A 13,253-nucleotide genomic window follows, 5' to 3' on the forward strand; every position below is an offset into this window, starting at 1 on the left:
TGTAACGAAAACGTTTAAAAAATAGTTTTTCCTCTGATCTAGGTCTTAGGGCAACAAAGCAATCTTATTCTATTGATGAACGAAAATCCTTTATAAGGATAACAAGCGATATCAACAAACTTTTATTGAGGTATAATATCATCTAATGCTAGCAACTCATCGACTTTGTGCTTTAATTCGTTGCGTCTCGCGCTCACATTTTAACGATATCATTATTTATTAATGGTTATATTATATCGCATCAGAACGTGTTATGCTTACAAGTGAAACAAGTAACGTAGTCATAAAAACAAAATATATTCGAAAATAGAAGCGATTATATCATCCGCGTGAAGTAATGTTGAATAAGTTACTATTTAACCAAAATTTAACCGAATAATCAAATGTGATACATAACACGTTATGATAAATCTATTTTACCTTAATTTAATGATAGCACGTGAATCCACATTAATCGTCCTTATAAGTACCTGTTCGAAGCTAATTATTGTATAACATTTTATTTATCTAAGATATAGGTACAACCAGATATAGACAAAATTGTCAAAAACACACCCAATAGACGAGAGTCTTGAACACTTCTTTTGCATCACTTTATAAACCTCAACCATCTCAATCCAGTGCCATTCCCAAATGTATTGTGAAATAAATTTAGTAAGAAACACATAAATCGATTGAGCATAATAAAGATTGGAAGACTCGAGCGAAAGGAATGGTTCTTTTTTTTTTTGCAGAAATCTAAAAATATGTCTAAAAAAGCCGCTTACATTGCAATTATAAATACCTTATCGAATATCTAAACGAGATGTTTGTGTCTTTTTGATTCAAAATAACTTGACATTGATTTTATCATTTCTGAACCTGAAAATATAATAGGGAAATATTTGTAATATAAAATCTTAAATCAATCTGAATTATTCATCATCATCTGATAATAATATAAATAATGATACAGCTATAAAACTTAATCTAGACGATTATATCTTAACTGATGACTCATATAAAGTCAGTAAATAAAAGCGGGGTGAAGTGGGGGGGCTGGCACGCGGGGCTGTTTGTCCAATGGCGCGCAACATGAGGGCTCGCAGCAAGCCGTGCTATAAGGCGCTGGTAGGAGCGCGTACTGTGTCGGCGGAGCATACAATGCTGGTGCAGCTGAATAAAAGTCATTAATATTATTAATATATGTACTGTTACTAAATATCATATATTTGAGAAAGGACCTCCTCTTTTTTTGTGAGTAAGATGTAATGTTTTCCTTCCACCAAAGAATGTGTACATTTACAAAATAGGTATTTAAAGTGGTGCTTGCATCGGTCATAGTCCACGATCTTCAGTTATGATTCACCATCATAGCTCCATATGAGCTCCATATGAGCGAGCATAATATAGAAATAAAAAAATCAATGAATTAACATAGAACTTTCTATCCTTCTTTTAAAATGATTATAGAATACTTACTATCAAACGGTAGCGGATACACAGCGTAAGGTGGTGGTGGCATCTCGCACGGTGCGCAAGCTGGCAGTGGTGCCAGGGGAGGGCAAATCAGCTGATAGCAGAGAGGTGCCTGAAGAGGTGCAGCTTCAGACGTCAACATAGGCAGTTGACTTATCTGAAAAATTAAATAAAAAAGGGAATCTAAATATTACTTCAGAAAAATCGTAGTACCAAAAAACTGTACAGATAAAATCTTTAATAGATTAGAGATATTAGAGAGAGATTAGAGAAGAAACAGTTCTCTACGAATAGTAATAATTTCGTTTTGTATTGATAATATAATCAATATTTGGCTGCGAGATTCATCTCTGGATATGTGCCCTCATTCCGTCTACACTTTGATAGACATTTTCCTTGTAACGATGGAAGACTTCTCATAGAGATTTATGTTCAAACTTTATTTTTCCAAGATAAAATGTTTTATGGTGGTTTTTAGTTACCTGCTTTCGTACAGCTTGAGCGACACGAAGACGTCCCAGTGGTGAAAACATAACGCCACCGCTCTGAAAATAATATTAAAATACTTGTAAATATATAACGTCGTAACTGATTTCGTTTACGGTAGCTATTTTCAATAATAACCGACTACTCCTCAGCTTAGTGTAAGCACGTAAGAACATGATTTATTCTCCCACTCTTACAGTTCAATTGAACCGTTATTGTTCACGACTTGAAAGAATAGGAATACAGAAACGACTGTACACGCTTTCCGAGGCATGGGACTTGATCCTCTTGTGAGACTGTAAACGGTATTGTTAGATTTGAACTTCTGCTTAACTCTGCTGCTGCTGACAATTCCTTGACACAAAAACTAAATAATCCAAGTGTTCTGAATTTGAACCTTATACTATGATATCTCCATCCTTATAAGTTAGCAATTAGTCCAACGAGACAGTACAGTTTAAAGGTTCATTTTATCATAGTGTTTAAGATTTAGAATCGCTTGCGTCAAAACGTTTAAATATTATTATATTTATGGTATTCCATTAAAGGATCGTCAAGCAATATTCGTCCATACTGATAGGATTTTTACAGGTGAAACACGACCATTTCCAAATAAATTGATTCGATTTAAATCCCTCAGGATATCTCGGTCTGTTACTTTATCTCCAATATTTTTATAATGGTCTTGATATTTTGTGTTTTTTATATATTTTTTCTAGCCTCAAATCTCCAAAGAGCTACAATGTGACTTTAATGCATCTTTCTGTTATTTTAACTTAATTTTGTAGCTTGATACGGTTACCGTTACTTTTTGTTGAATATTTACGTGATATAGATTTGGAAATATTATTGGGTTTGTTCCTAAAGTAAAAGGATAATGTTGAAATGAATGTGTAAATGTAACTCTCGTTGATTTAAACTAGTAATTAGTCGACCTGGTACAAGTTATACGATAACTATAATATAAATACCAAATGTTAAAGCTATTGCAACAAATAACACATTAAGCATAGTCGTTTTCTCACTTCTCGATCTGTTATTAATCATTTCTTGATAGAACCTCAATTACTGTTCGGTGAACTCAATATTTTAACGTCTATATATTAGTATAATATTAATTATAAATGTGAAAATATCTCTGTATGTCTGTCTATTTATCTTTCAAATGGCCAAACTGCTAAACCAATTTTGATGAAATTTGGTATGAGAAGGCTTGTACTCCAAAGACATAGTCTTTTCATACCTAACGCCTGACGACCCCTAAAAAGCGAAGCCTAAGAAGCGAAGCGAAGCAACAACTAGTTAAGAATAAAAACATACCAAAAATGCACTCATCACAATCTACTCAAAGGAAAGAAATAATACAGAAGTATTAAATAATATTGTTTATATATTTTTTCGTTTTAACGCTTTTCAAAACACACATATTTGAAACAAAGCAACACGTATGAAAACGTAGACATATGTACGTCTTTAACACTTTTCGCTTCACAAAGACTAAAACCTAGAAGTGCCGCTCTCAACGGCCTTCTTTGTGGAACACTTTCCTTTTCAAGCCCTTTGAGAGCACCCATTGTTTCAGTAATCTCTCCTATTTTTAGATTCTTCTACTTTTCGCGAGGGTGTGTTTAGAATTTGAATTTCATATATATATAAAAAATATATATATAATTGTAAACGTGTTGCGCAGGAGTGGCGAGTACTTGTATGATTGCCCGTTTTGTTGCGTTTTGCAAAATATACCAAAAGATTATTACTAAGATTTTAATATATTTAAGATTAGTCGCTGAATGGTGTACAATAAACGCAGCATAATCGGTATTATTAGATAATTATAAAATAAAAAATTAATCTGGGTAGATGAGCCGTCCGGTGTTAAGTGGTCACTACCATCCACATAAGAAATATTACATAATCAACCTGTAAATTTCCCACTGCTGGGCTAAGGCCTCTTCTCCCGTTGAGGAGAAGGTATGGAGCATATTCCACCACGCTGCTCCAATGCGAGTTGGTGGAATACACATGTGGCAGAATTTCGTTGAAATTAGACACATGCAGGTTTCCTCACGATGTTTTCCTTCACAGCCGAGCACGAGATGAATTATAAACACAAATTAAGCACATGAAAATTCAGTGGTGCCTGCCTGGGTTTGAACCCGAAATCATCGGTTAAGACGCACGCGTTCTAACCACTGGGCCATCTCGGCTCGCCCATAAGAATCCCCATAAGAAATATTAACTATTCCATAAATCGCCAATGCACCACTAACGCTTACAACTAAAATGTTATGCCCTTTGTGCCTTTACTTGAACTGGCTTGATCACCCTTCAAACCAAAACACATTAATACTAAGTATTCTGCTTAGCGTTAGATATGAATATCCCGACTTCATATGAATAAGATTCCACAGTTAAATTGGCCTATTAAAAATTTGAGGCTCATGTCAAAAATATGACGATTCAAAAGCGCTTTTATGAGCCTAATTGAATAAAGAATATTTTGATTTTGATTTGATTTATGAGTACCTACCAAGACGAGCTTGCACAAAGCCTATCACCCAATAAAACTGTCAACTGTGACTGAAAATTAAAAACTAAAAATATTAAAAAGAGAGTTACAATATATTTTTTCTAAGACAGTTCGCCTAAATCGGCAAGCGTTATACAGCATTATAATGAACGGGAAACTATTCTAAGGTGAGGCTAAAGAAAGACTGAAAGGTTTTTCGCCTTCCACATCCGATTGGATATTATAATTTTGTTTGTATGTTATTGTTATATATTAATAGTTTTTGTTAGGAAAGCTTTTTTAAATAATTTATATCTGTTTATTAAAGTCGAATACGTTATGTTATCTATGCAGTTGTTTTGACTACATGGATTGTTTTCTTTATGGTATCGGTAGTACGAGCAAATGGGCCACCTGAGGGTAAGTGGTCACCACCGCTCACAGACAATGGCGCTGTAAGAAATATTAACCATTCCTTACATCACCAATGCGCCACCAACCTTGGGTAATAAGATGTTATGTTCCTTGTGCCTGTAGTTACACTGGCTCACTCAACCTTCAAACTGGAACACAACATTACTGATTACTGTTGTTTGGCGGCAGAATATCTGATGAGTGGGTGGTACCTACCCAGACGGGCTTGCACAAAGCCCTACCACCAAGTAAAACTACTGGACTATTAAATTTAATCACGATATGTATTAACGGTTTTTGCTTTGATCAAAAAACTTCAGATTTTGAAATTACATCGAATTTTGCAATCTTTGAACAATCGGATACTCGAATCAAGATTGATGTAAAAAAGATGTACTTAACAAACATTTTTAACATGAAAATTTCTGAAAGTTTTGAAGGTTTATATAATGACGCCCTTTACCCTACAACCCTACAAATAAACGGAAGGGATCGAAAACCCTCGTGAGGGAAAAGGAAGATTACTTTTCATCAAACGATTCCTTTGAATTACCATAAAATTGCGTATCAGTGCAGAACATGGGGATCTATTGAAATATCTATGTATTAATACGTGAAGCAGAAACTTCGTAACCCTTTTCATGAAAATACGTCTACCTAATATGCATTAGAAATACATCAAATAAGAAAAAAATCATAGTCACTAACATGCGATAGACACACTCAAACATATACATATTTAATATGAAATATTATACATACACGTCATGTCCAAGTTAAAAAAAATACGCTTTTCTGACATTTTTTTTTTAATTGTAATAATAATAAGGTATCGTCCAGCTGAGCCTAATTTTTATATTTTTCGAATCAATCGAATGTATGAATGAATAAATCATATATTTTTGTTAGATATTAATGACGATCGATCAATGAACGCTTAATATTTTTTTTTTATTGTATAGGTAGGAGGACGGGCATATGAACCACCTGATGGCTTGTAGTCACCACCGCCCATAGACATTAGCGCTGTAAGAAATATTTTCATCGCTAATGCGCCACTAACCTCATGAACTAAGACATGTCCCTTATGTCCCTTGCATTTCAAACCGAAACACAACAGTTAGTACTGTTGTAGTATGGCTGTTTAGTGTTGGAATATGTAGTGATATGTGATGAGGGGGGCTTGCACAAAGCCCTATCACTAAGTCAAACATATGTTTACGCACATACTGAAGCACTAAATTATATCATGGGTAGTCTTGATGATGAGGTCTTGAGGACGTTCTTAGCAAAAGAAAATGCTCAGAATCAGATCATCAACATCTTGCATGTACTGTCACCTTTCATTTGAACCAGTATTATGAAGCTGTATTAGTACTACAGTAATAGTCAAATTTGAAAAAGCTTAAAAAATATTATAGTTTTTTTAACTAGTTGTTGCTTCGCTCACGTTTCCGATGTTGGTTGTCGGGGATATGAAAAGTAGTTTACGTCCTTCCTTGAGGTTCAAGTTTACTTTTTACCAAATTTCGTCAAATTCGGCAGACAGGCAGAAAAACTTTAGCATTTATAATATTAGTATAGAAGATGACTATAGACGACAACACCACACACACACGGGGTTGAAGTTATCATTTTTAACGAGAATGACACCCTTCCGGAGCAGCCAGTACCAAATAAAAGCAAAGTACCTAAATATTCATCGATTCGTCTATTGATTTATTTTCTAAAGAGTTACCATACACGTTTGTACGAAAATCTCTATTGTATCAAGGCCGTTTCAGCTTACAGAGTGATAAATTAGAGAATAGATAACGATTGAACTATAAACATTTGAGACGAAACATAAATTATATTTATCTATAGTATTATAACGTGAAATTTTTTATGTCAAGGTCGGATGGATATTTGGGCGTCTGAGCATCCAAATAATGACTATTGTATTACGATCAATACGAGACTAGAGTTGAAATGAGCGTCAAATAAAAAAAAAATTGGTCACGTGACGCAACGCAAATGTGAAACATCGAGGTTGATGATTATTGACATAATTTAAGCTTAAAGAATACCATAAAATAATAACATAGAGTTTCGATATTAAAATAAATTCTAATATTTTTTTTTTTCGTAAAGAATAACTAATATTCCTATTTACCCCTCCATTTAAGCTCAAAGCTTGTGTTAGGAGAGGGGACGATAATAGCCGAAGGGGCCAGGGTAGCCCTAGGATATCGATCCTGTGACTTTTTACATCGCAGGGCCACCCCTTAAACCATTTCGCTATTGACACATAAAAAAGTCTTTAACTTGGTTTTGATATCCTCGAAATGTGTTTCTGGCTTAGTGTAAAATAGTCTTAAAGCCTTGTAAAAGTTTCTTTACTATAAAAGAACATGGAGTCTATGGCGTTCATTTCCATGATCGAAAATCGCTTCATAGAACGTGTATCTATATACAGGGTTGGAAGAGTAACCGATTCGTACCGAACATCGCTTGGCTCGCTCGTGTGGCCGATCATTTATTCATCGACACGATGACAGAAGGGTATGGTACGGTTAACTCGCTTCGTTGGTCTAGTGGTCTAACTTATAAGGCTATAGATCCTGAGGTCTTTAGGTTCAAGCCCCGAACTGGACAAAGAAAATGATTGCATTTTTTTAAAGACAAAACTGACAACAAAATTGATGCATGTCTGGTTTTGGAAGCCAGTAAAAAAATTTAAAACTCATATAGCAAAATATTGATAAATAAGATACATTGCTCAATATAAGATTATATCAATGACAAAAAGTGTGGATTTAGTATTTGTCAATCAAAGTATTTATAGGCAGGATATTTATATCTTTATTAACATAATTTGTAATTATAATGTAGGAAAAGATGTGTTTCTGAGTTTCTTGTCAGTTCTTCTCGGTAGAATCTACATTCCGAGCCGATTGTAGCTTTAATTTAATTCAACGCTGTAATCTGACAGTTAAAAATTTTTTATGGGCCTACTTGAATAAAGAAAATTTTGATTTTGAATAATGATTGCAATCCAGTGCCTTGGGACATTCTCTCATTTTGAGGCTTAGAGATTATTTAAACGCAGTTCGAAGGAGCCGAGATGATCCAGTGGTTAGAACGCGTGCATCTTAACCGATGATTTCGGGTTCAAACCCAGGCAATTACCGCTGAATTTTCACCTGCTTAAATTATGTTTATAATTCATCTCGTGCTCGGTGGTGAAGGAAAACTTCGCCACGAAACCTGCATGCGTCTAATTTCAATGAAATTCTGCCACATGTATATTCCACCAACCCGCATTGGAGCAGCGTGGTAGAATATGCCCCAAACCTTCTCCTCAAAGGGAGAGGAGGCCTTTTATTTTTATTCATTCAAATTTTTATTCAATAAATGCAAGTAGAGTTGAGATTTATGAAATAATTAAGCACATGAAAATTCTCGTGCTCATTGGTTTGAGCCCTCAATTCAAATTCCATATTCAGGTGTTCTAATCCCTAGGCCATATCGCATAATGCATCTGACTGATTCAATGATCACGGAAGGGTAGCGCTCAAACCTAATAGGTTTCAAAGTTCACGTGTCTATTGTTGTGTGGAGGACGGTGGAATTTAATTAAATATTTTTGACAGTGACAGATGACGGCTCAGCAAAGTAGTTTTCATACCGCAGTTACCACATCGCAGGGCTAAATTACCTTCAACACTAGGCTTTGAAGGATTGTCAGAAATATATTAAAACAACATTTAATTAAAATATACCATAGTTCGTTTGACAGATTTAACTGATTTATTCATAAAAGTTAAAGTTAAACCACTAACTGAAGGAGAGAATGAGAAAAAGCGAGACTGAAGCCTGAGCACGAAATCCTAACGTAAATATTGTATTACTTAAAACAATAACAATTAAATTATTTAAAATGTTAATAAGAATTTTTTGTTTCTTACGTTTTGCAAGGTCAAGAATGCAAGATACCATACAAAAAAACATCGTTACGTAATCTTTTATAAAATTCGTTTTGTAAGTTTTTAATTTGATTACATGCAAGTATCTTAATTGCAGCGGAAAGTCGAAGCAGAAAGCTGATATTATTAACAAAGTATTAGTTTTTCCTTAAAAGTTTTTATATTTTGTATTTGCTTATTTTTAAATATAATAAAAACGTATAAGATAGAAATTATGTTGCGCTTTATTGAAAATTAAATTCTATTCGCTTTTTAAGGTATTATTATTTATAATGATAAGCTTTATTAAAGGTATAAAACTAACATAACTTATTAATATACACTTCATATTATATAAGAATAAAAGTAAAAAATTAATAGTTGAGAATGTCCCACTTCTGGGCAGAGGCTTCTTCTCTCTTCAAGAAGATTTGGAGCATATTCCACCATGCTGCTCCAATGACGTTTGACGAATACAGAATTTTATTGAAATTAGATGTATAGGTTTTCTCATTATGTTTTCCTTCGCTGTCGAGCACGAGATGAATTATAAACACAAATTAAGCACATGGAAATCAGTGGTGTGTAACTCATCTAACCACAAGGCCATCTCGGCTCTTACTATAATACCAAAGGCCGATATTTTAATACAAAAAAGAAATAATATAAAGATAAGAAAAGATATACTAATAAAGGACACAGAGACTGTAGAGAAAAAAAAATTACAACATGGCCATAATTTTGTAGATATGTCAGGTTTGGGTAGTTTTTCTTTGTATCCAATACAAAGAATTAATTTCATAGTATATATTTCATAATAATATAATATAGATTCTGAACTATTGACTAAATTTGGCTATACATTTATTTATTAAGACAACCAACCGTAGATACAATATTACATTAAAATAAAAAAATTCAAATTACATTTCAAAATGATCTAGGCAGAAGTTCTACTACTTACAAGTAGTCACACCATGCACTATAATATCACAATATTTATTAAAAATATAAATTAAATATAAGCAATAATTAGAGATAAGAAGTATAATACATTTTTTTTAACTATTATAAAATTAATACAAACCAATAAAATATACCATAAAAATTAGAAATGAGCACAAATTAAATTCTTTATTTTTCGATCGAACTGAGGGCGACTATCGTGACATATGTCTAATTCCCCATACCCCGGTCCCATTATAGATAAACTAGCCTACCATTTACGATACCCGACCAGTCCAGGAGATTAGAATCCCACGAAGATCAACACTGCTTCAAAAAGGCAACTAGCATACAATGATTAAAAAGCCTAGAACGAAAAAAAAAACTTCTCAAGGAAATTAAGACATTAAACCAGAAATGACGATTGTGATGTTAATTGGAACTAAATAATGCATGCACATCAACAACACAACAATAGAAAAATGAAGGCACATGTGTGAAGATTTGTTAGTAGTAAAAGTATTCTATATCGAATAATTTGCGCAAAAGCTTCCATTCATTGCACGTGTGTATTCCCAGGCTAAGGGGAATTATCCTTTACCTTTCAACCTTTCCTAAACCAGGCATATTCTAGACACGAGAACAATACTGTCTGGAAAACGGGTCGCCTATTTTAAGAATGGTAGGATTCGAGAATAATATATTTGATTTTACGTATATATATAACGAAGCTTTAAAACTATATATGTATATACAACATTTATTTAGGGGATTAAGCTATTCAGTTATTTGCTAAAGGTTAGTTTACTTGTACCAAGTGTACAGGTGTCTTTCGTAATGTCATGCATGTAGAATACAGAAGATTTGAAGGATATTCACCTCCAGTTTCTGAAACGCTTATTGTAAGTCTAATTAATTTAGCTTTAATCTGAAAGCTCATTGGTCGTCTATAGCGCCATGGGCTGCTATCGACCAACAGCTGTTCAGATAAGCGAAATTAATCAATTTAGCAAAGGCTGATTATCAAATATGACGCTAATTTGGGTCACGTCATGTTTAACCTTACAACAAAACTAAAATTTTAATAAAATAGAGAACTTTGTCTGCTTAATTATATATATTTCATTTTATATTAAAATTCAATAATGTATACTAAATTATGTATTTCATTTGAGTTATACTAAATATGAAATCGCGGAAAATGTCCGCCTCTGATAATTTACCGCAGGCAATAAGTTTAAGTAGCCTGTTTTGGAATCCTGCATTGCAAATTAATCAGAGTGCGAGTATGTGTAGTATTTATATATTCTTATGTTGTTATTGGCATTTGTGTAAGTAAATAAACCCGCCCTAGCTTACGTTATCAATTCTCCAAAGCATTTCTCCAAACCCAATGTGTGTCTGAAAAAATTGCTCGTCGACAATGAAACCACTTATAGCATATCTATTTTTTTGGCTTCTTAAGCTATGTTGTATTTTTTGTACCCAGTATCGCTCAGAATGAGTTTTCAGCATTGCACTATTTTTGGTCAGTTATGTAAATAACGCGTAAAATTAAAAAACACGAGGGGATGGAATATTTTGTCATAAGGGTTACACTTAAAAAACAACCTCGGTAATTTAAAGAAAATAAAACTTGCATTTTTTAAACTTATCTTCAAGCTGTTGCCGGTCTTTCTTTGCAATGACTCATTAAATTTAATTTTTTAATTTTAGTTTTATGCTTATTTTATCACGTGGTATCTGGTTTTGCTATTCTACCTTCTCTTTTTACGCGTAATGAATAAGAGACTATATTAGATATTTAAAACGTAATACAAAATTATAATTGTATTGAATTACGCGACGCGCGCCCGTAAAGCAGTCGTCAAGATTTTATGTTTCTTATTTTTTTTTAATTATATAATAGACAGCTGGATGACTAGTTCGGCCAGCTGGTGGTAGGTGGTCACCATCACCCATAGATACTATTGTCGTATTTGACCAATAACTTTAATGTCTTGTACCTTCAACTAAGCCTTCTTCATTATTTTTTCCATGAATTGGTAAAAACCGTATGAATTACGGCATTTTTTGAATTTATTGCCTTCAAACGTACAGACTTTGTTTTATACGTAGTGGTTACTTATTAATATAATCCAATACAATTTACACCAATATATTCGTACCGCTCAAATATTTACCAATTGTGTATTATAGGAAAAGATGAATGACTAAAACCATACATATCTTATCTTAACTTTATTGAATTTAAACCTGTTACATAACGTATCAAAAGTGATTGTAAAAGCTTACTTGAATTATATTTGGAAAGTAAAAAAAATATCTCTTTGTACTCAACTCGTAAAAATAATATTCGTGAAATCAGAAACTGGTTCGCCAGTATAATCTAAATTAAGCAAAATCAATAGGTATTTTCTCGTACCTACAGAGCCGCAAATATTCTGAGATTGAATCTGATGATGGCATTATATTTTGGGAATGTCTCCTCGCCTGTGGGTTCTAAATTGTAGAACATTAAATTGGCATTAATTGCCTAGCGTATTCATGAGATCTTCAACGGTTATATTCAAGAATCGATTCGTTTTGGTCGCGGATAGTAGAATTTTCTACTAGGCGTAATTTCGAAGTAAAATTCGAGGTAGGATAAGGGTCAAATAAAATGTTTATATTTAAGGATAACAAACATTTTTAAGCCGTGGCACTGGCGTTCGTATCCTCACCAAAGTTTCATCGTAATCGGATGAATGGTTTAGAAACGCTTAGAGGAATGCAAACATACAAATATCTATGTTATGTATTAAGATGAAAACTGATAGTACTATTTATTAATAAACGAGATACAGAAAAGCTACAGAAGTCGCATACGATGTAAAATATCTGTCAACTCACGGCCAAGGTATCATCTGACGGCAAACTCTAGCACCACATGCACATTGATGAAATCGGCTCAGAGAACAAACACACAATATTCATGTTTTGACGACCTCCGGAATCGAGTAGTGTGTACACCGGTTTTCATGGGTACGCCACTCTGAGGTCCCGGGTTCGATACCCCTCCGAGTCGATATAGAAAAAGTTCATTAGTTTTCTATGTTGTCTTGGGTCTGGGTGTTTGTGGTACCGTCGTTACTTCTGATTTTCCATAACACAAGTGCTTTAACTTACATTGGGATCAGAGTAATGTATGCGATGCTGTCCAATATTTATTTATTATATATTAAAAAAGAAGACAACAAACAACTATTATGGTTCTATCGCATAAACAAGCACGAGCAACAGACCCATTATAGCAGTCTCATATGATGGGAAACATTTGAAATCATAACTTACGATGGTAATAACCAAGGAACCTGACAGCCAACTTTAGCACCGCGCGTGGTCATTGGTCAAATTAAATAGCGTGCATTTTACCAACTGCCTGTTACATACTTTCGTTCTATTTCATGAAATCACTCCTCGATTGCAGGAAAGATGAAAATAGCCATACATAG

The 13,253-nt window shown here is 33.7% G+C and overlaps 1 protein-coding gene across 1 annotated transcript in view; it reads right to left on the reverse strand.

Moving 5' to 3' along the window:
- Positions 1–288: 288 nt before the first annotated feature.
- Positions 289–13,253, reverse strand: part of LOC113398497 (protein boule) — a 38,887-nt gene continuing 25,922 nt past the window's right edge. Inside the window, exons 2-4 of the mRNA XM_026637258.2 lie at positions 1,941–2,003; positions 1,462–1,615; positions 289–1,155 (exon numbers count right to left, since the gene is read on the reverse strand). Coding sequence (XP_026493043.1) covers positions 1,007–1,155; positions 1,462–1,615; positions 1,941–2,003 — 366 coding nt within the window. The 3' untranslated portion in view covers positions 289–1,006. The remainder of the gene's footprint in view (positions 1,156–1,461; positions 1,616–1,940; positions 2,004–13,253) is intronic.

The sequence above is a fragment of the Vanessa tameamea genome, chromosome 26 (assembly GCF_037043105.1).
Source record: "Vanessa tameamea isolate UH-Manoa-2023 chromosome 26, ilVanTame1 primary haplotype, whole genome shotgun sequence".
Classification (NCBI taxonomy): Eukaryota; Metazoa; Arthropoda; class Insecta; order Lepidoptera; family Nymphalidae; genus Vanessa; species Vanessa tameamea.